The 22,707-nt window shown below is 44.5% G+C and overlaps 1 protein-coding gene and 1 pseudogene across 1 annotated transcript; both read right to left on the minus strand.

Moving 5' to 3' along the window:
* Window positions 1-3,904: 3,904 nt before the first annotated feature.
* On the minus strand, window positions 3,905-5,207 carry LOC147968036 (protein FAR1-RELATED SEQUENCE 6-like). The gene is made up of 3 exons (XM_087523363.1): window positions 4,410-5,207; window positions 4,153-4,301; window positions 3,905-3,926 (listed from the first exon to the last, which is right to left on the minus strand). The coding sequence occupies exons 1-3, from the start codon at window positions 5,205-5,207 to the stop codon at window positions 3,905-3,907; spliced, it is 969 nt and encodes a 322-aa protein (XP_087379489.1).
* Window positions 5,208-17,458: 12,251 nt separating this feature from the next.
* LOC147968037 (uncharacterized) lies at window positions 17,459-21,376 on the minus strand (annotated as a pseudogene).
* Between the last annotated feature and the right edge of the window lie 1,331 nt (window positions 21,377-22,707).

The raw sequence follows: 22,707 nt of genomic DNA on the forward strand, positions 1-22,707 counted from the left end.
AACCCCCTTGTTCATTCCGATACAATCCTACTCTCTCGCTCCTGCTCTCATTTATTGCATTAGGACAACAACGATTCAACTGCTACTTTATGCTTCAGTAGTTGAACCCATTCCTCTGCATGACCTGTCATTGCCACAGTAAATAGTTAAAACCCACTAGCATGTGTAGGAGTTTATTGAGCCATGTTGTGTTCCTACCATGCCATGCCTGCTATTGCTTAGAGTTGTGTCAGGTCTGATTCATCGGGAATGAATTGGAGTGTTACGACATGTTCTGGTGCTGAGAGTTAAGCGTGTGAACACGATTTGGTAAAGGTAGCGGTGAGAGGCCATGTAGGAGTACATGGTGGGTTGTCTCATTGGAACTATCCTTAAGCACTGAGTTCCGTGTATGTTGTCAAATGACTAGCTACTACCACACATTGGAATGCTTAAGTGCCCCTCTCGACTTATTAACCAACTTGATCCCCGTCCAGGAGTTGCAAATAGTTTCTGGTGTTTGTAGGTAGTGTTAGTAGTCTACCAAGTGGTGGCACCCGGCCAGGTGGGCTTGGGACAGACTAGGCACAGTGGCACGGTGTACCAAGTGGCACCCGGATGGTGGGCTTGGGAACCCTGCTCACATCGTTTGGGGCCGTGAGCGACACCCCGGCCGGATCTCCTTGCGGATGGAACCCGAATAGGCGATAAACCTGGATGAGAGACTTGTGTGGTTAGTCAGGTTGTGGCCGACACCCTCACCAGGCTTCCGCTTGAAGGTTTCCGAGGTACATGACAGGTACATGGCGGTAAGTGGCGAGAGCGTGTGTGAAGAAGTACACCCCTGCAGGGTTATCATGATCTATTCGAATAGCCGTGTCCTTGGTTATGGACTTCTTGGATGCTTACGTGGTACATAGACAACTTGAAGTGGATACTCTAAAATGCTCAAGACAAGTGTGAGTGCTATGTATGGCCTTCTCGTAAGGAGATGAGGATGAATCCATAGTACTGTATTGATGTGGTGTTTAGTGGACTCGTGTGTGCTGCCTCACCTCAAAGAAGTTTCTCGTAGTCATAGAACAGGATAGCCACTGAGTCAAAGCTAGCTTGCTGCAACTAAACCCCACATTGCCTTCTTGACACTAATGCATGTATGATAGGATCTGATGTAAGTCTTGCTGAGTACCTTTGTACTCACGTTTGCTTTATTTATGTTTTGCAGGTGAGACATCTGTCTCACTAGTAGTACCGCTTGGACTTCGACGAGTAGCTTGTTACCTCAGCTACGATCTTGTACCCTTGGGAGGGACTTGTAGATAGTCAGGCTTCTCAGTTTTTTTTCTTCTGTAGTTGTCTGTACTCAGACATGTAATGCTTCCGTTGCTTGTATGCTTTGAATGATGGGTCATGTGACCCCTGTTTGTATTTAATGCTATGTGGCTCTTCTGGGCCTTTATCTATATGAGTTTGCGTTATGTTGTGATGCCATGTTGTACAACACATACTTGCATGTTATGCGTACGTGTAACGTGTATTGCTATGTGTGGGATCCGACAACCTAGTTGTCTATCCTTGGTAGCCTCTTTTATGGGGAAATGTAGTCTAGTGCTTCCACCGAGCCATGGTAGTCCGCTACATCCCGGTTTACCCGGAGTCCTGCTAGCCCAGCACTACTGCTTCGGAACACTTAGACTGGCCGGCATGTGATTCACTTCATTCCTGTGTCTGTCCCTTTGGGGAAATGTCTCGCAGTGACATCCAGAGTCCTGTCTAGCCTGCTACAGCCCGGGTTCCCGGAGTCCTGTTAGCCTAGTTGCTATAGCCCGGATTCACACGCTGCTGACCGACATGCTTGATGTTGTTTCATGTATGCCTGTCCCTGTAAGTTAATGCCACTTTGGGTTCATGACTAGTAATGTCGGCCCGGGTTCTCTGTCATATGGATGCTAGCGATACTATCATATACGTGAGCCAAAAGGCGCAAACGGTCCCGGGCCATGGTAAGGCGACACCCGTGGGAATACCGTGCGTGAGGCCGCAAAGTGATATGAGGTGTTACATGCTAGATCGGTGTGACTTAGAACCGGGGTCCCGACATTACGGGAGGGGATGGCAAGGATCAAAGGAAGGAGACCAGCTCCTTTCCAATCTAGTTCCATTCCTTTGCCGTTTCGCCATCGTTACTGTTGATGTTATCTCCTGATTATACTATTACAAGGAGATAAACGCACCATTGGTCAGCGAACTCCCGCGAGATCAGCACATTGGTCACACAAGTGTCAAAACATGGAAAAGTGGTCAGTTTGGTTTGTTTTATGAGCAAATTGGTCAATATCCCGTTTCGAGCCGTGACGGGGCCGACGTGGCTGGCTGACTCAGCTTGGGCCCACTCTCAGTTTTTTGTCCTTTATGCAATGCGGTTCCGTCAGTATTTTGGGTTGGTTTTTTTGCAAATAGTGCATCCCCTCCCCAGTCAAAATCCCCAAATCATCCCAATTCGTGCCAAACCCTAGCATTCTTCTCACTTCATCCTCTCTTTCGATCTACCGCAGCCGTCACTTAGCTCGAGATGGAGTAGTTCGAGGGAGAGAGCTAGCGGCCGGAGAACGGGGAGGGGAGTGTCTTCTTCCCGGCGAAGGGCTGGAGGCGCGGCAAGCCGGAGTTGAGGCCTGAGTTCGGCCGCTGTGTGCTCCAGCGCACGCCGGGGATGTACCGGGCGGAGGAGAAGTTGTGTGGTCGTGCACTGGTGGGTACAGTGGAAGGGCACCGGCCTCCCGTGTCGCCGGCACAGGTGGTTGCCGCTTTGGAGTCGCAATGCGGCCTCTCCCGCGACCACATCATCGTCGAGGTATGTTCCCCTCCAGCGAATTTTCTTGTGCGGTTTCGATCCAGTGAGGATTGCACTCGGGTGCTCATCTACCACTCCCGTAAGCTTACCGTCGCCGGAGCGACGATCCATTTTAGCCGTTGGCACCGTGGGATGGGTGGCGAGGCGTCGTCTTTGAACTTTTTAACTAGGTTGATCTTAGATGGGCTGCCGCAAGAAGAATGGGAGGTTGAGTTTGTTGGCAAGCTCGTTAGCAGTCTCGGCGGCGATCTCGTTAAGATGGTGAAGCCCACTGATCGTTGTTTCATCGTTGTTGAAGCATGGATGAAAAATCCTAACAAGGTGCCCAAGTTATATGAAGTGGAGCTGCCAGAACCTGACCTACCCTAAGATTATCCAACCTCAGACTCTGACGGGCCAATTTCACCACCATCCAGTCACCTGACACTCGAGAAGCCAACAGTTCTGCATGTTGTGAAGATCCATATTCTGAAGGTTATAGATCAGAGCCCAATATTAACAGAGTTGCCACCTGCTTACGATTACGACGATGAATCCAACAGTGCTCGTTGTCACACTTTTACTTGCTATCCTGGTACAATTGATGGGGCAAAGCGGGCATACATTGGAGGTGGGCATGGATTTGCAGGTCCAGGGACAGATGGCCGTGCAGGTGGTCTGTCAATATGTAAATGCAACATCCGATCTATGTATCTGTTGTGTTCTACTGTGGCATCATAACCTGCTATTGTTGTAACCAGACCTGATGTGACCAGTTTGTTGTATCCAGACCTGCTATTGTTGTATCTTGTATGTTGTGGTTTATTTCCTGTATGCACTATGCAATTTATGTGAAATGAACTAGTTCACAATTTGTGTTGTCATCCTATATGCAGTATGCATTTAGTGTGAAATAAAGTAGTTGATAGCATAGATCATGGTACTGAAAAGAGAAGTAGTCTGAAGGTACTACACAAACCAAACTACCAGGTTTCATTAACAAAACCAACACATGACATCAGGTTAAAGTAGCAACATTTCCAAGGCCTGGAACACTACCAAAAGTAAAGCAGTTCACAACAGACTGCCAAACGATCAAGAGGTCGCAGCCTCAACACTGAAACAAGGACAACACTGAATTAAAAGCATATAATTACTTGAAGTAGAAAAGATTAGTAGTATATAATTACTTGTTGAAAACTTCACATGAATTATTTGTAAGTATGTCACACTTGACAAAATCACCGAAGAAAGCTCAGCAATACTCTGAGGGCTTCTTTTCATCTAACCAAGCATGTGCTTCAGGACAATCAACCTTGAACCTCTCCATGTTTTGCTGCTACCTTGTAGTGTTGCTTGGCCTAGCACATGCCCACAGGTGGTTCTTCACTGTCTCTCCCTTGTGGAGCTGGTTCAGGTTCAGGTATAGATGTCTAACATAGAACCTATGTTCAGAGTTAGGGAATATTTCTCTGACTGCTTTCATCAAACCCTGGAACACAACACAATATCTATATGAGATCTCCATGTATAATATGTTAACATACAATTAGCTATGTTTCAAATACAACACAACATAGAATATTTATTTTGAGCACACCTTCTCTTTATCACTCATTATAGTGATTGTTGATGTGTTGATGATGTTCAGATCAGTTTTCAAAGTAGTAAGAAACCACTTCCATGAAGCATGGCACTCCACCTCTACTACAGCTAGTGCAATTGGGTATATGCAATCATTGGGATCTACTCCAATTGCTGTCAGAATCTGTCCTCCATACTTGGTCCTTATGTGAGTTCCATCTAGGCAAATTATGGGCCTGCATGACAGTAGCCATCCTCTTTTGCATGCATCCAGACATAAGTATAGAGTGCTCAAAGTTTCATCCATCCTCTTCAAGTAGAAAGTGGTGCCTGGGTTTGCTCTCCTTAGTTCATGTCCATAGTCCCAAAGCTGTCCATATTGGGCCTCCTCATCTCCTCTGATCTTTTTCAGACAATATAACCTAGCTCTTGCTAGCTTAAATCTATTGGGCTTCATGTTGTACTTCTTCTGCACTTTGTTTTGAAAAACAGTTAAATTCATCTTTGGGTCATCTCTGAAATCTTCAACAAACTTTCTAGCTAGCAATGGAGCTGTCAGTTCTTTCACTTCCCACACCCTCTCACAAGTATGCTCTCCAACATAAGATTTTACTAGCATGCACTCAACTCTACTGTCCTTAACAACAATCATTCTCCAAGGACAGCCTTCAACATACTTTGCTTCAATTCTAGTAGAATTGTTCCTTGTCTTCTTAACTTTTACTCTATTCTTCACTATGTACATGGACAATGCAGACCTAAGTTTAGCAGGGTTTGAGAAAACCATCCCAAGTTTAAAAATTGGATCTTCCATGTCTATCAATTTGTTGAAAGCAAGGAAATCAAATTTCTACCTATCTTCACTATGTGGGAGATCTATTTTCTCTGTAGCAATAACATCTGGATCTTCATCATTTGCATCTTCCTTCACCTCTTTCCTAGTTGCAGAAATTATGTCATATGGGACAGAAGTGTCAACATTTTGATCAAACAAAGTGTCATCTCCAGCTTCAAAATCATAGTCAGAATCTGCAAAATCTGGATCAACACTAGAGTCTGATTGATATGCAAGGTCCTCCTCCTCACTCTCACCACCAAATTCCTCTTCTTCATCACCAGCAAGTTCCTCTTGTTCCTCACAAACAAAATCATCTTCTTCCCCTTCTCTTATTACCTCTTCTTGCTCAACAGCAAATTGATCTTGCTCTAACACATCAGGGAACAAATTCTCCTTCCCCTTCTTTTTCATGACAACTTCTTTCACAAAATCAGTACTCAATTTCCTCCTAGCAGACATGGATGTGTTGTCCTTGCAGAACTCTCCATATCCACCTGACATCATGTTCAACATGTGCTCACTAAATGTAGGCATACAATTCCTAGCTGGTATGTGCTCTGTCTCAAATTCCTTTTTGCAAGGACTAATTACTTTAGGTATCTCAACTGGCTGCACAAGCACATCATCTCAAAGTTGTTTCTCAAGGACATTGTCATGATCAATGTACACATGCATCTTGTGGCCACCTCTTGCACAAGCTGAATCTGCCATAGATAATGCATGCATTTGAAAGTGCGTCTGCTTCAAACTATCTACAACAGTTTTGCCAGGATCCAACCAGTACACTGGAAACCCCATGGCTGGCACAACATATCCTAGTTGCTTGATCATCCAATCCACCACAGCACAACAGAATGTGCTCTTGTCACAGCCATCAAAAACATCAATTGATTCCTGCATGTATACATGGTTCGATCGAACACCACGGAACCATCCATTGTGATGTATTACTAAGCTAAATAAATCACTGCAATCACCTGCATTGCAAGAATAAATACAAATTAATCTCTTTGCTGACAACTACAAACGTCTCTAGTGGCAACTAAACCCTAACCACTTGTTTGAATCTAAATTCATCCAAATCTCTAACAAAAAAATCCCCAATTTTACAAGCCCTAGAAAATACTGCTAAGAGGAAGAAAGGAAGGTGAAGAGAAACAGTGAGAATATCTTACCATACCCGGGAGCATCATCCCAGGGAAACCGTCGTCGAGGAAGCAGTTCAGTGCCATCTACCACGCCGGCGGCGGCTTCACCATAATCACCACCGCCGTCAGCCAGCGCAGCTACTATAGGGGGTCCGGCTACCTCGCCATCCTCTCCGCCACCGCAACCTACGGAGGCAGCCGACGGGCTTGAGGTTGCCGCCGATGGGCACCCAGCCGCCGTCATGTCGCACGGTCCGGGGTGGGGGCGGTTGCTCAGGGGTCAGTAATGAACATTCTATTCTTCCTATGGGGCTTTCTTGTAATTTACACCAAGCCAACGCTTACTCACAATGCCACGTGGGCAGCGGCAACGGCTAAAGAGACATGAGTGACCCATCTTCTCATTAAACAAACCAAACTGACCCATTTTCGACGTTTTGACACTTGTGTGACCAACGTGCTCATCTCGCGGGAGTTCGCTGACCAATGGTGCATTTATCTATATTACAAGGCTTAAAGCCCATTCGAGCCCAGCAAGCCGAGCCGGCAGACGAGGCTTGCGACTGGGCCTCTTGAATGAATCTTCCTCGTCCTCCTGCCCATGAGCCTCCGAGTCGTTGACAATCCCTCGTCGATGAGATGCGGCTTGACCCCAAGCCGGTGCTTGTGGAAATAGTTGCTTCCTCATTTCCAGATCCTCCCAAGTAGCAAGATTGTCTGTATTGTTGGTCCAGCGAAGAATAACTTGAATCACCTTCTCGCCCCCTCGAGTGACAACTCGGAGCTGGAGAATTTCTTTAGGCGCTTGGTGTTGCGCTTCAGGCAAAGGTAAATGCTACAGAACCTGCTGACCAAGTTTGAGCACCCTACGCAAAAGAGACACATGGAAAACGGGATGGACCTTCCTGGAGGTGGTAAACCCGGACGATAAGCAACTTCCCCAACGATCTCCAAGATAGTGAAGGGCCCAAAAAACTTGTAGGCGAGTTTGTGATTAGCTCTAGGCACCACTGATGCTTGAATATATGGTTGTAATTTTAGGAAAAACATGATCGCCTAGAGCAAAGCTTCTTTCTGTACGATGTTTGTCAGCCTGCGACTTCATGCGTTGTTGGGCTCGCAACAATTGTTGTTTCACTGATTCAAACACTTCCATTCGTTGATCAAACCATTGAGAAAGATCCACCGAAGAGATAGCACTGTTAGGAGCAAGGCCAAAATGGCGAGTTGAATGACCATACACAACTTCGAACGGTGTTATGCCTATGGAGGAGTGCCAATTGGTGTTGTACTAGAATTCGCACAACGACAACCATTTGGACCACCTGGATGGGTGTGCACTGATAAAGCATCGCAAATAACACTTGACCTACTGATTAACTCGTTTTGTCTGGCCGTCAGTCTGAGGATGGTGTGCTGAGATCATGCGTAGTTGAGTGCCTTGGGTGTGTTGGAAAAGCTCCTGCCATAATTGACTAGTGAAGATACGATCATGATCCGATACAATGGAGAGCGGCATACCATGTAATTGTAAACTGAATCAAGAAAAACTTCAGCCACTGTCGCTGCTGTAAATGGATGGCAGAGAGGTATGAAATGGCCATATTTGGTTAGCTTGTCAATGACAACCAAAATGCAATTGTAGCGGCCAGACACCGGAAGCCCTTCGATGAAATCCATAGTCACCATTTCCCAAGGCAACTTAGTAATCGGAAGAGGTTGCCGCAATCCTGGATAGGGTACTCATTCTGGTTTAGCATGTTGACAAACTATGCAATGCTAAACAACTCTCTTGATAAAACTTTCCATAGCTGACCACTTAAACAATTGTTTGATTCTTCTGTATGTCACTGGATACCCAGAATGACCTCCAAGGGGTGTCTCATGAAATGCCTGACAATCTTGGTCTGTAGTGGAGTGCCAGCACCAACCCAGATGCACACTTGGGAATAAAGCACTCCATTTCTCAAAGTAAATTTGCTGTCAGAGAAAGGGTCAAGCACCAATTTCTGAAGCAGTTTCTAGGAATAGGAATCCTGAGCATAACTATTCACAATTTTAGACAACCACTTGGGTTGGACCAAGAAAACAGATTGCAATTCAGGGTCTGTATGTGGCCTGCGAGACAGAACATCAGCCGCACTATTGTCAGATCCTTTCTTATATCTGATTGTACACTTTCGCTTCGGTAGACCCCCCCTAAACATGTCAACGGTTGTGATTATCCCATCCTAAAATCTAAAAAGCGGCCGGCCACCAACTAACAAAAACTGGTGGCTGATTCCTGGCCGTTCGATCGCGCCAACGATCGCGCCCAGATCCGCCAGGCGCCACCAGGTCTGGATTGTCCCCACACCGCGGTCGTGGGCGGTTGTCCATATTCATACGTGGGCAGGCCCACCTGTAAGCGATAGAGGAGGGAAGTAGGGGGGTCGTGGGCGGCGGTTTTCAAAATCCGTGCCTGAAATTCCTCGCCGCAGTGTGCTCTCTCCCCATTCCGTCTTCGTCTCCTCCTCTCCATCCTCTCCACCAAAAGGGGCGTCGCGGCGGAGTGCTCAGATCGGCGGTAGCCTGTGGGTGGTTCCCCTCGCGGGGGAATCGCTGGTGCTCCTTGCCGTCAGGGGTATGCTCGCTCTCCACTTCTACATGCTTGTCCTCCCTCTCTCTATCTCGCGGAGCACGGATGGTGCCGAAATGTGAGGGGAATGCTCTATAGGGTTCGGGGACGGCGCAAACTACCCTCGCTTATCCTCGATTTTGGTCACGTTGAGTTCCCTTCTCCTATCTCGTAGCACGCACCCAATGGTGGTCGGGATCTACAAGGAGGCGTAGTTCATGGCACGGGGTGGCTGGCCAGGGTCAACGTGTAGTTGGCCAGGGTACGCGGTAGTCGTTAGGTAGAAGGGATGCATGTCCATGGCGCCCGTTGCACGATTTTAGGGCAATTTGGCTGTTTAGTTCATGTTTTGTTTCAATTTTGTAGGGGTTTGAGATCTGTTCATGATTCTTAGTCATTCTACAAGTTGTATTAGATGTAGGTTAGATGTGCGCAATGTTGTGTGCAATGCATTGGCTGATTTTGTAGTTGGTGTTCAGAGATTTAAGTGGTTAGTTGCACAAAATTCTCCTCAGTTGGCTGCGTCCATATAGTACTTTGGCTGTCCATATGCTCTGCAGTTGCAGTAGTTGTCTTGGTCAGTTGGCTCACTGTTTGCACTAGTTGGTTGTCTATACGGTGTTTAGTTGCACAAGTTGCTTGCTCAGTTGGCTGCATCACTTTTACTAGTTGGTTGTTCATATGTTATACACTTGCGCTAGTTGCTCTACTTAGTTGGCTTTGCTGTTCCCCCCTCTGTTGTGTGCAACTAGGGCCCCTTGTTTGTGTAATTTAGCACTAATGCTTGCCAGTTTCCAATATAGTCTACCCAATCTACCAGCCTTGTGGTGGCTGTGGTGGTTCATGTGTTTTCTCCTGCTTTGTGCAACTAGGGCCCCTTGATTGTGCAAATTAGTACCAATGCTTGCCAATTTTCCAATTTAATATTCTCAATCTGCAAGTCTTTGTTGCGGTTGTGGTTGTTTTCATGTGTTTCCCCCCATGTGTGCAACTATGGACACTTATTTTTGCAAATTAGCACTAATGGTTGCTATTTTTTCAATATAGTATACCCAATTGTTTTGCTGGATTTTTTGCTTTGCATTTTTTGCTTGTTCCAGTTTGCACAAGTTATCATACTTAGCTTGTTGCCTTTAGTTAACTATTTTCTGCCTAGTTATTACTTGCCACAGTTGGCAAGTAATAACTAGGCAGAAAATAGTTAATTGGTTATATGTTGTCCAGTTTGCACAAGGTTTACTGCCCAGTTGGCTTTATCATTGTAGTAGTTGGTTGTCCACATGTTTTTTGGTTTTTTGCAATATGTGTCCTGCTTATGTGTAGATGTCTGCAGATCAAAGCAACCTTCTATGATTTCTCTAGTTTGTTTCCGCATCTTATTACTATGTTTTCTTTTGTTGTATTTCCTCCCGCAGGGCAAAAATGGTTATAAAAGGAGGAGATGTAGATGGCAATGAAGAAGATGTATTATTTTTCACTTTTTCTGTGTTTTTGAGTTGTTTCCAACTTATGCATGTATGCTAATGTCCTTCTTTTCATGTTTTCTTTTGGTTGCTTAATCAGCGTTCTAGAAGTCAGTCGCTTCGCCGGAACTCGAAGCGTCCTGCTAATCGCCAGCCACGACCTGCATGGAGTGTTGAGCAGGGAGAGGATGTTGAGGTAAGTGGCATGTTGATGACACAAGCCCATTTTTCGGTTTTGTTTGGGTCATATAACATTTTTTGTTTTTTCCCATGCTCATGTTTTTTATTTTTTTTCTTAGGATGATGATCAGTTACGTGTTGTAAAGCGGACTAGACGTGCAGCACTTGGAAAGGGAGCTGAGTCATCTTCTAGGTTAAGTAAATTCTCGAATATAAGTGTTTCTCGCCTTTTAGATGCTGATGAAATTATGCAGCAGTTCGCACCACTATTTTTGTTTTTAGTTTGTCAACAACAACCTTTGTAGTTGACATCTCTAGTCATCTTGATCTAAATACAGTTGGCATTAGTTGGCATTAGTTGGCATCGTGTAGTTGACAAGTTGGCATCTTTTATAGTTGACATTACTGGTCAATTTTTTGTGCAGGCGGCAGTTGCTGGAGGAGCTGTCGCATCTTCCGCAGCAGATGCTGAGGTATGTGGGTTTTTTGTGTGTTTATGAGCTATTGAACAGTTCCTTGCAAACCTTTTTTTAGTTTATGTTATCTTGTTGCAATATCATTTCTTATTGTTGCACATCCGCTAGAACTTTTTGTAGTTGCCAGGTCTCGTATATTTTCTTAGTTTTTTTGAAGGTTGCACACTGGCAGTCTTCAGTTGTCCTCATGAGCTTTATTAGTTGCACAAATACATCATATTAGTTGGCATGATCCATTATGAATATATAGCTTATTCCAATAGTGATCCAAATGATGATTGCTAGTCTTTTTTCATTCTTGTTTTCTCTCTTTGTGTTTTAATGTTTCCTTAATGTTTTTATCTTCTCATCAATAGGCCAGCTGTGAAGGAGTTGAGGTGGCTGCAGGGGAAGATGTGGAGCGACCATCACAAGCGGGCAGGATAAGGGCATCACCAGGCCAGTTTGCAAATTTCAACGCCTCTCTAACCCCACTACAGAAGTCAGATCTAGTTTCGAGATTGTTCGGGGGGCTATTGAACTTATCAGACACACTTCCAGCGGACCTCACTAAGTTCCTGGTGCAGTCCTACCAGCCACAGACCTCTGAAATGGTTTTCCCAGGAAGGGGAAGGATCCGTGTCGATGCTGACAGTGTTTAGAGGGTATTTGATCTCCCAAACAGGGGTCAAAAAGTCAGATATTTAGTTGACAAGGATGCCACTAGGAGATTCAGACAGGTTTTCAACATAACTGGAAATTCTCATCCCCAGATCACTACATGGCTCAAGATGATTCTGGATATGGGTGGAAGAATGGATGACACATTCTTTATGGCCTGGCTTGCGGTTGCCTTCGGCACTTTTCTAGCACCAACCACGACCTTGAAGCTCAGCCCAAAGTGCTACGTACTTGTGCTAGATCATCAAATGCTCAAGAACACAAAAATCTGCCTCTTTGTAGCATAACACATTAATGAAGCTTTCCGGAACATGAACCAGGAGAAGCAAACTGTCTGCTGCTGCTTGTATCACTTGATGGTTAGTGAAAACGACCACTTCCATCTGTTCTTGTTCTTTTGTGCAGTTATAGTTTGCTGAAATACTCATAATAATAACTGAACTTGGCTTTTCTTTTGTTGGGTCTGGTGCAGATACTATACCTTGATGCGCTCGTACATGACATCCCAGTAAGCAACTGCGCGATACGATCGAATGCATGGGATAGTACTCTAATTGCGAAGGTGATCAAGAAGGATACTATCTCTCCTGGTGTGTTCGGCAAATTACAAGTGAGTTCTCTTTGTTTTTTCCAACATTGTCTTCTTTTTATGTTCTTTTGATGTCTGGTCACTTTTTTGGAAATTGCACAAAAAAATGTCATCAGTTGGCATAACAATGCATGTAGTTGCACAACTTGTAGCTTTAAGTTTGGCATCTGCACACATGTTCATTTTAAATTGGCGCACCATCTTTTTTAAGTTGCACAGTTTTACTAATTTTGTTGCACAGATGTGTGGCATCAGTTGGTAGAAACATTTTTTAGGTGTCGTCTGGGTTGCATAGTTTTGTGTCTTTGTTCAGTTGCATATATGTATAGTCGAATTGTCTGCCCCAGTATCTTGTTGTAGTTGCACAGGTTATAATGTTTGGTTTTCATTCAACACACAAATCTGTTTTGATAACCTTGTTCTTTTCTTTTTCTCTTTTTTTACATCAGCTTAAAGAGGAGTATAGAGGCACGGAGTAGACACCACTGTTTGGTGGAATTTTGCAAGCTGAAGCATTCATGGCATCCAAGTTACCAATAACCTACAATCCGCAGGTTAGGAACTAGTGTTTTGCATACAGAAATTTGTACCACTTACCAACATTTTCTTTTGGCTGGGATGTATGTTCAGTTGCACATGTATAACTTTTGTAGTTGCGACAATACAGGATTCAGTTTGCTGGGATGTATGTTCAGTTGCACATATAAGCTTCTGTAGTTGCACATTTTCTTTGGACAGTCAAAGTGTTCATTTGCAACCATTGACATCAAGTTGGCAGAATGCATGTTTTTAGGTTATGCCACAGTGCATGTGTAGTTGGCTAGAATCATGTTTTTAGTTGGCCAGAAAGTGTGTCTTAGTTGGTTTTTGCTTATCTCATCATTGTCAGTTACAGACATTTTACTTTTTAATTTTTTTTCTAACTGAATCAGTACTGAATCCTTTTTTGTGTTGATGCAGAAAAAGGCAAAGATTGCGAAAGTGGTCAATGACCTGTGCAAGGCTGTAACTGAACAGGTTGGCACCTTCATTGAAGCAGTTGCCAAGATCGATGACGAGGAACCGGATATTGATCCTTACGTACATCAGCCATCAATGGGAACCGGGTTGTCACGCCGTGCTCCAAAAAGAAAGAGACGAGGGCCAACTATACAAGAAGAAGAGTTTGTTGAGGAGGAGTCAGAAGAAGATGAGGAAATGGAAGCAGCGATAGATGCTGACGATGATGAGGACACATATGCGGATAAATCAGAGGAGGAGGACAAGGAGGAGGATGACAAAGAAGAAGATGCAGAGGAGGAGGAGGAGGAGGAGGAGGAGGAGGAAGAGGAGGAGGAGGAGGACAAAGGAGAGGAGGAGGACAAGGGAGAAGATAGTGAGGCAGAGGAGGAGGAAGAAGAAGAAGAGGCCAAAGCGGGGGACGGGGACAAAGATGCAGCAGTTGATGGCAGTGAGAGGGGAGAAGACAAAGGTACAGAAGTTGATGGCAGTGAGAGGGAAGAAGACGACGATAAAGAAGATGAGGATGGTTATGGTAATGATAAAGGGGGTCCAATGGAGGCAGCGACAGCAGCGAGATGATGATGACAATGCCCTGGTTCTGGTGGTACAGACGGCAACACATCCAGGAGGACTAGCACTTCTGCCACCCCTGCCAGCAGCAGCAATTCATTGAGTAGCAGGAGCACACTACAGATGTTGATTGACAAAACTTGCTAGAAAGACAAGGATTTGATGAAGTCAAAGAAAAATGACGAAGTAGAGTCTCAGGGCAGCATTGATATGTTCAAGCTCTGCAACTTGGAGCCAGCTTTGCCAACCACCTTTCCCGTGCCAGATTTTAGCGACAAAGATATGTGTGAGAAGATCGACTTTTCCATTGACAAGAGCCTGTTCTTATCAAGTGATGATGAAAAGAATCAAATTGACATGGAGGAAGCAGGAAAGGGTCTTGATTGGGTTCATTCAAAGGAAAAATACAAGGAATATTTGAAGCAGCTTCCAGACCTAAGCTCCAGCAAGGGCAACGCAGCATCCATGGTAAACCTTCACGTGGTCCAAAAGCATAAAGCAGTTTCAATGAAGAAGAATCTGAAGTTGCCTCAAAGCAAGGAGAAGATGCTGAGTGCAGATGCTGAAATAAATATGGTCAAGGAAGCTGTGCTTCAAACTGATATGCCAACTGTAGTGAGCAGAGAGCCAACCACCATCACATGAGTTCAACAGATCAAGGGGAAGACTCCCCTTTCAACAGTCCCACCAAAACCACCTAAGCAGCAAAAGATTGTCAAGTTTGCTAGGGGCACAAAGGGGGAATAGGCCACAAAAGGTTTGGGGTTCATAGACGAGAGAGAACTGCGTGCCGCAGCCATTGATGCAGGGGTGCCAAGTTCTACTAGGTTGCTGCCAACTCAGACTAGAAAGATGCCAACTACAGATACCAGTGTGCCAACTAATGTGTCAGTTAGCAGCATGGTCACAATCAAAACCACCACAACTACTCAGGAAGGCACCACTGCAACTGCAAGCCCCAAGGTGCCTACTCATAGAGATGCTTCAATACCAAACACAAAAGGAGGTGATCCAACTACCAAAGTGTCATCCCCAAGAGCTAGCACACCGCAGCCAAGCAAGCCTGCATCACCAAGAGCTGACTTTCAGCAACCATTAACACGAGAGGAGGTGTTCAACATTATAAGTAGGTGCAAGCCTCCAAGGCCGCCAACTACAATACTATTGCGAACCAAGTTAGTGAACGATGCACCCGTGTTTGTGCCGCAAGGAGATGCCCTGGTCCTTGACCCCATACAAAGATCAAAGTCTTATCATGGTGACGGGTTCCGCGATGCACCATCTTTTGACCTCGGCATAGATGGTGATGCTCCAGCACCTGCTCCAGCAGCAAAAACAGAAAAAGCCAGTGTGATTTGCATTGATGAGTGTGAGTTGGACCCAGCAACTGTGAATGAAGGATGCGCTGCTGCTGATGCTGGCAAGGCAAAAGCTCAAGAGCTAGATGTTCGATCACCACAAAATTGCCACACCCCAATATGCGCAGAACCAGAAGTTGGCACGAGCAGTTCTTCGGGACCACCTCTTGCACGAAGACAGAGGAGGGTAATAAGGCCCGCAGCATCCCAAAGGTCTCCATTCATTGACTACAACAAGAAGAAGACGTTCAGCTCCAATGAGGCAGTGAACAAGCTTTACGCTGCCCTCTTGTATTGGGTCAGGCATCACCCAGGAGCAAATGATGAAGCTACCAGGTAAACTAACTCCCCACAGCCTACATACATATTTTTTTCAGTTGCACAGGACCAGCCACCTAGTTGCACAGAAAGCATAGCATATTGCACAGAACAGGGCTTTTAGATGCACACTGTTCTGTTTCAATTTCATGCACAATTTTTTTTTGCTGTTGTGACCCTTCGAGCTAACTTGTCTTTTTATTTCTTTCAAAAAAATTCAGCCCTGAGATAATCAGGTTTGGTGCTTTCTACATTTCTTTAAAGGAGTTAGTTGATTCGATGAAGCCGGTTCAATGGCTGTCAAAAATTGTTATTGAGACTGGAATCTTACACATCATGGATAACTTACCAGAAGGGTCAAAGAAGGTCATTATGCCACTGAGGTTTTCTGTAAGTTTTTCCAAAACCTTCTTTGCCCTCATCTTTGTTCTGTAGTACGTTTTTTGTTGACCAATTGAGGGAGGCCTTTCATCTACTAAGGAGTTTGAGGCATGCTTTATAATCTCTGCAGATGAATTTACAGCAAGGGGTCCACAACGTGAATGAGATAAATAAGAAGTTTGATTACAAGAACCGTCTCGACAAGAAAGACTTGGTGAGTGTTGTGCCCACATGATCCATCTCTTTTAGTTGGCACCCACAGCATGTTCAGTTGCACATGACACATCTGTTAGTTGGCAAATACTTGTTGCAACCTGTTTTTAACTTGACCAAGTCTTTTACTGTTTTTCTTAGCTACAGCCTGTATCTGTGTCTAAAATCGTTCACGCTTGCAGGTCATGCTGCCAGTGCTCGAGAGTGCTGATGTAACTGATAAGGATGGAGGGAGGCATTATTGGGTCTTCAATGTCAACTTGAGGGACGGACGCTTCGAAGTTCTTGATTCAAACAGGAAGTTGGACAACACTGAGCTGATGAACACTGCCTCTACCATCGCGGGGGTAGTACGCCAGCTATGGAGGAAGCATTACCCAAAGTTTAGCATCGAGCACTTTCAGATTATTGACATTGACGTACCAAAGCAGCTCGGCAAGTAAGACATTAAGAATGGCATTCTTCTCAATTTCTCACCATCAATTTGTAGTTTTTACAATTTTTCTACTTGTGCAATCTTTAGTTTTTCAAGACACATAACTAGTTTGCAATCTGTTTATCATTTTTATGAGTTTCTAATGGATTATCTAGCCAGTTGCAGAGTGGAAAATAAGTAGTTGCACACTGGCACATAAGCAGTTGCACATTGGCGCATAAGCAGTTGCACATAGTGCATTATTTTTATTGGTTTTAATTTTATGTGACAAATTTTCTTTTTTGCCCATCGCAGTAATGAGTGTGGGCTGTTCGCACTGCTTAACGCCGCCGAGTGGAATGGTAGCCAACTTCCCAACTACGAACCCAAGGAAGTACTCAACATCAGGAAGAAGCTGGCATATGATTGGGTCACCAGCGTGCACAACACCACCCCATGGAGGAAGTTGCTGAGATACGACAAGGAGTAGGTCAGTACTCTTTTTATTTCTCTGCTCCATGGAGGAAGTTGCTGGTTTGCACAATTTTTAAGCAGATTTTGTAGTTGCACACTAGTAGTAATACCGTTTGCAACTCAATATCATCACTTTTGTTGATACATTAGGAGCACTGGACATACAATTGTTCAACAACTAAATATTTAACTAGTTGGCACAAATAGCAACCTTTTTTACACAGTGCATGAACTAATTCAAGGAGCATAAATTAGATAAAGAGAAATCATAGATGCTGACTGTATCCACTTGGTCGCAACATTGCTCAAAAAACATCATTCTTTTTCCTTTTTTATCCCAAAGTTACAAACGATGAAATAGAATCATAGTAGCCTGAGTGGACACACACCAGCAGTGTGCTCTGTAGATTGGCACTGGCTGCATTTGTTTTTCTTCTTTGGGTGTAGCTCCAGTGCCGATTTGTACCGTCGACTCTTTGCCCTACCCTTTGTAGTAGACCTTGGAGGATCCCTGGGCACAAAATCATCAGAACCTTGTGCAGGGGATGCAGCCTCCAACGGGGCAGTAGGACCATCACGATCACCTATGTAATAATCATATAAAAAGTTTAGTATTTTTTTTGTTGTGCAACCAGCACTGATGTTCTCTGCAACCACACAGCCCATGTTGTGCAACTAACTGGTTGCTGTGTGCAAGTTAAGTTGAAAAAAACACCTGTAGCAGCATGGCTCGTCATGGTACTTGAATTGTAATCGCCTATGGGCAGAACAAGAAAAACAAGTTAGATTTTTAGCTTGATCCTCAAACTAACACAGCGCACACAACTAGGCAGCATTATCTGTGCAACTGGGCACTATGATATGTGCAAATAAAGTCACACACCCTGGTTTTGTTGGGAGTTGGGGAAGGTATTTACCTGGGTGATGAGCCCCCTGAGTCTTGCATGTAGGTCCATTGGGAGTAGCACGCAAGGCACTGCTAGTTGGGCTAGGCAGGGGAGGAGGTCTTTGAGGGTTGGCATCACCTATAGCCAGAACAGGACAAACAAGTTAGTTGTGTTATCTTTGATGCTCGAACTAACATAGCGTGTGCAACTAGGTAGCCTGTTCTGTGCAACTGGGCACCATGATGTGTGCAACTGGAGTTACAGACCTAGTTTGATGGGGAGTTGGGGCAGGTAATTACCTGGACGATGAGCCCCCTGAGTGCTGCTTGTAAGGCCATTGGGAGGAGCACGCGGGGGAGGAGGTGGCGGAGGATGCCATGTACAGCTAGGAGGTGGAGGAGGTCCTTGAGGGTTGACATCACCTATATCCAGAACAGGAAAAACAAGTTAGTTGTGTTATCTTGATGCTCGAACTAACACAGCGTGCGCAACTAGGCAGCCTGTTCTGTGCAACTGGGCACCATGATGTGTGCAACTAGGCATGATGATGTGTGCAACTGAAGTTACACACCTAGTTAGATCAGGAGTTGGGGCAGGTAATTACCTGGATGATGAGCCCCCTGAGTGCTGCCTAGAGGTGGAGGAGGTCCTCGAGGGTTGCCATCATCTGATGGCCCCGTGGCAGCAGTCGGTTTTTTCTTTTTCTTGGACTTGTTCAGGTGGCCGATCTCGGTATGTGTTGCGCGCATATGCTTGTATACAATAGCTTGTGCTGGATCAGAACCACTCGCAAACTTTGCTAGTTTCCGAAAATCGTATATCATGTTCCTCTCCCTTATCTGCTTCTTTGATTGAGGAGGCATCTCATCCGGTTGCTCATAACCAGTCCCTGGCGCACTAGGTACAGTAGTAGGTGTCCACCGTCTTAGCAGGTACCTTTCCGGTATGACATCAACTCCAATATGGGTGAACACCTTGAGGATGTGGCAACAGAGGATGTCGTCCTTGTCCATTTTACAGAACTCACACAAATAGGAAACCTCCTCCACACTTGCCTGCACCAAGTAGTTTCGAGAACCATATTTGGCAACAAATTCCTAGTTCGGTCTGAGCTCAAATATATCAGCACCAACTTGGAATGCATTATAACGTCCAATCAGCTCAAACTCTTCTCTGAACTTGCGGTAAAGGTCCCTAGTGTAGGTTTTGTAAGCTTGTTTCTCTATTGGGAAGTTGGACCACAACTCAATCTCAAGGTGTTCTGTCCTGTAATCATTGCAGCCTTCCTTGGCAAGGATGTGGTTTTGGATTTTTTTTTTCATATTGCTTGACGAAGTTCAGCATTGAGTTGTGTGCGTTCACATATCTTTTTAGGACAACGTTGAACCCCTCACTACGCTGTGTAGACTATAGGAAGGGGAAGAACCTGTGTTTGAAGTAGGACGACACCCAAGTTGACCTGTATTCGTACAACTTCTCAAAGTGCGTGTGTGTCATAGTCTCGTACTTCATCATTAACCCAGCCCAATTCTGCTCAAACTCGTCTATAGTGAAGCTGAAGTCAACACACTTGTTGAAATCATCAGAGAGTCCTAGATTCCGACACAGCAGCCAACCAACTTTTTCCTGAGCCTTTTTCATGATGTGCCATCGACAACAGCGGTGCACGGTGGTTGGAAAGATGCTCTGTATTGACTGCCTCATTGCACCATCCTGATCGGTGATGAAGTTGTTAGGAGGTTTGTCATCCATAGCCTCTAGGAATGCTCCAAAGACCCTATCAAAGCTCGATGCCAGCTCTTGCCTCACAAACGAGCAACCCAGCATGAAAGATTGGCCATGTCGGTTTATTCCTATGAAGGGCGCGAACGGCATATTGTACATGTTGGTCATGTAGGTGGTGTCAAACGATATGCAATCGTGGTACGCCTACGCATGAGCTTTTCGAGCTAAGCCATCCACCCAAAATATGTTGACAACTCTGTCTTCTTCATCATATTTCACCTTATAGAAGAAGTCTGGATCGGTTTTTTGTATATCCTTGAAGTGCGCAATTGTCTCAATTAGATCACCCTCATTTGTGTCATCTCTACGGAAACTTGTACACAGGTTTGTTATTGCCTTTGGTCCGAATGGCACCATCATCTCAGATCCATAGAACTCTGCCATTACATGCGTCATACGTCCTGCATAATACAAAAAGAAACAATATACATTTTGTTAGTCGTACGAATGCACATATCCAGCTGCACAATAATACGATATGAGTTGGCACAGAAGATAGTTGTAGGAAATTGACAACCAGCTGCCCTTTTAAAAACACTTTCATTTTGCACATAGGACATTATGTAGGCACACAGTGAAGGTGATCTAGCTGCATAGGAACATTATGTAGTTGCACGGTGAAGGTAATCTAGTTGCACACTTAAGGCATTTTAGTTGCACACTAGTAACATAACAGTTGCACACTGGACTGCCTAGAGGGAAACTTAATTCTGTAAGGGATATAGAAACACACCTGTAGTCAAGTTGCAGTTATACAAGATGCGCAATAACTCCTTTTCATCAGGAGAGATGCCTTGGTGGGATCTCAAGTATTCGGACAATGAAGGTTTGTTCACCAGCGGATGATTGTGGTCACGAACAAAATACGTCACCTCCCATCGCCCATCCATTAGCTTCACCAACATTTTTGCTTTGCATTGAGTCTGCTTTATTGTCTCGCGTTTTCATTTCTTCTTTTTCTTACTAGCACCAGCCTCCTCTTCAGCAAAGATTGGAGGTTCATCTTGCATTTCCTCATCAGTGTCAATAGGTTTTAGATCTGGTATAGGGTCCAGGATAGGAGGAGCCTCAGCTCCACCATCATCAGCTTTTGGCTTCTTATACTTGTTGCAGCAAACTGCTGTTTTATCAATACATTGCCTGTCCGCCTAGAGGTGTTCATTTTGACAGAGAAACCCGTCCGTAAGGCGTAGCTGTTGTAGTGATCCTTAGCAATTTGAAGGGTGTCAAACCTCGTGCCAACATAGGGTTCCATTGGCTGAGAACCAGCCTCATCTTCTCCTTCTTCTCCTTGCACAACACCGTCAACAGCGCCAGCACCGAGCTCAGTCCTGGTTGGACCAGGAACATTTGCCGCGGTGCCCGTGTCATCAAGAGTATGACTCTCTGTCTGCAAAGACACCACTACAGGGACACCACGGGTTGATGACTGCCCTGCCACATTGTCATGGCCCATAGGGTTAGGCCCACGACTTGTCTGCGTGTAGTAAATAGAGCGCCCATTTTCTGTCAAATTCCCTTGCGGTATGCTGGGTTGTTGCTGATCCATATCACGAGGAAGCTCATTGAGAACAAGCATTTTTTTCTTTTTCAGGATGCTGCCACACATGCACTGCATATACAAAGCAAGGAAGTGATGTCAAGTTTTAATCATCAAAGAGTGTTTGAAACAACCTAAAAACTTAGTAAATAGGTAGTTGCACACCATTTTATGACAATCTTAGTTCAAAAAGCAACATCTCTATAGCAGAATCTTTTATTTATAACAGGTATGCATTTTTTTGTTTGCACAGCCTTGTTATGTTAGTTGCACAGTTTGCAGTAAATAGTTGGCAAGAACATGACTTTTTTTAGTATAGAGTTTCTCTGACTTTTCCCTCTGTTTGTTCCAATGATCTGCAAGTTTTCTGTTGGCAAGCAGCTGATCTAGATTTTTCTGTACATAATTTGATGCCACAATTGAAATGGTGAAATCCAGGTGAAAGAAGAAAGAAGATTTGGATGACAGATTATAGATATATGTTTTTCATCATTGTTTCTGTTTCTACTTCTAGTATATTGAACATATTTTTACACTATAGCTTTGCAGTAGGTTTGGCACCGGAATATATGTGTGGGACAAGATTATATGCGTGACTACTTTAATATTTGGTTTGTGGTTTTGTTTGCTATGTACAAAAGTTTCTTGTGTTTTTGCTATCGTACTACAAATTTTTGGTTTTGGCTAGAATAGATGTCTCAGTTGGCCAGGATGCATTTTTTTAGTTGGCCAGCATGCATGCTCAGTTGGCTATAATAGATGTTCTATTTGGCGAGGATGCATATTTCAGTTCACCAGCATGCATGTTCAGTTGGCCAGGATACATGTTTTTATTGCACATATACTCCAGGTTTTCTATAGTGTTCACTCAAAATACATGTTCAGGATACATGTTCAGTTTTGCCTAGCATGCATGCTGAGTTGACAGAATACAGGTTCAGTTGGTTGGGATGCATGTTCAGTTGCATACTTATGCATTTTCCGTTGGCTAAAATGCATGTTTAGGTTTTTGGCTAGAACCATGTTTCAGTTGGCCACTGAACTTGCTTTAGTTGGCTTCTTTAACACATCTAGGTGGGGGAAACTTGGCTGGCATGCATGTTAGAAAAATGTTCAGTAAAGTTGGTCTCAAACCATGTTTGGTGTGCAACTAAACCTAATGACTTGTGTTTAGTTGCACAAACCAGGAAACCATAGGCCTCTATCCATGATTAGTTGCACAGCAATTCATGGTACTTCTTTTCAGTTGCAGATATGACACTCATGGGGGGAGGGTGGTGTTATTGGAGGGGTTATTTTGCTAGGTCCACCTCTTTTTGAATCAGCTTCTCCATGGATTTCTGCTAGATCCATGGAGGAAGGGGGAAGCGGCTTCTCCAGGGGGTTGACATATGCAGTAG

This window comes from Triticum urartu, chromosome 5A (genome assembly GCF_056163025.1).
Source record: "Triticum urartu cultivar PI428250 chromosome 5A, HENAU_Tu73, whole genome shotgun sequence".
Lineage (NCBI taxonomy): Eukaryota > Viridiplantae > Streptophyta > Magnoliopsida > Poales > Poaceae > Triticum > Triticum urartu.

Excerpts from the sequence above, each read along its gene's own strand:
- LOC147968036 (XM_087523363.1), bottom strand. The coding sequence starts at position 5,207 with ATGGAAGATCCAATTTTTAAACTTGGGATGGTTTTCTCAAACCCTGCT. Across the intron at positions 4,302-4,409 it reads TAATGAGTGATAAAGAGAAG|GGTTTGATGAAAGCAGTCAG; the intron begins GTGTGCTCAAAA and ends GTTGTGTTCCAG. Across the intron at positions 3,927-4,152 it reads AGGCCAAGCAACACTACAAG|TGTTGAGGCTGCGACCTCTT; the intron begins GTAGCAGCAAAA and ends TCCTTGTTTCAG.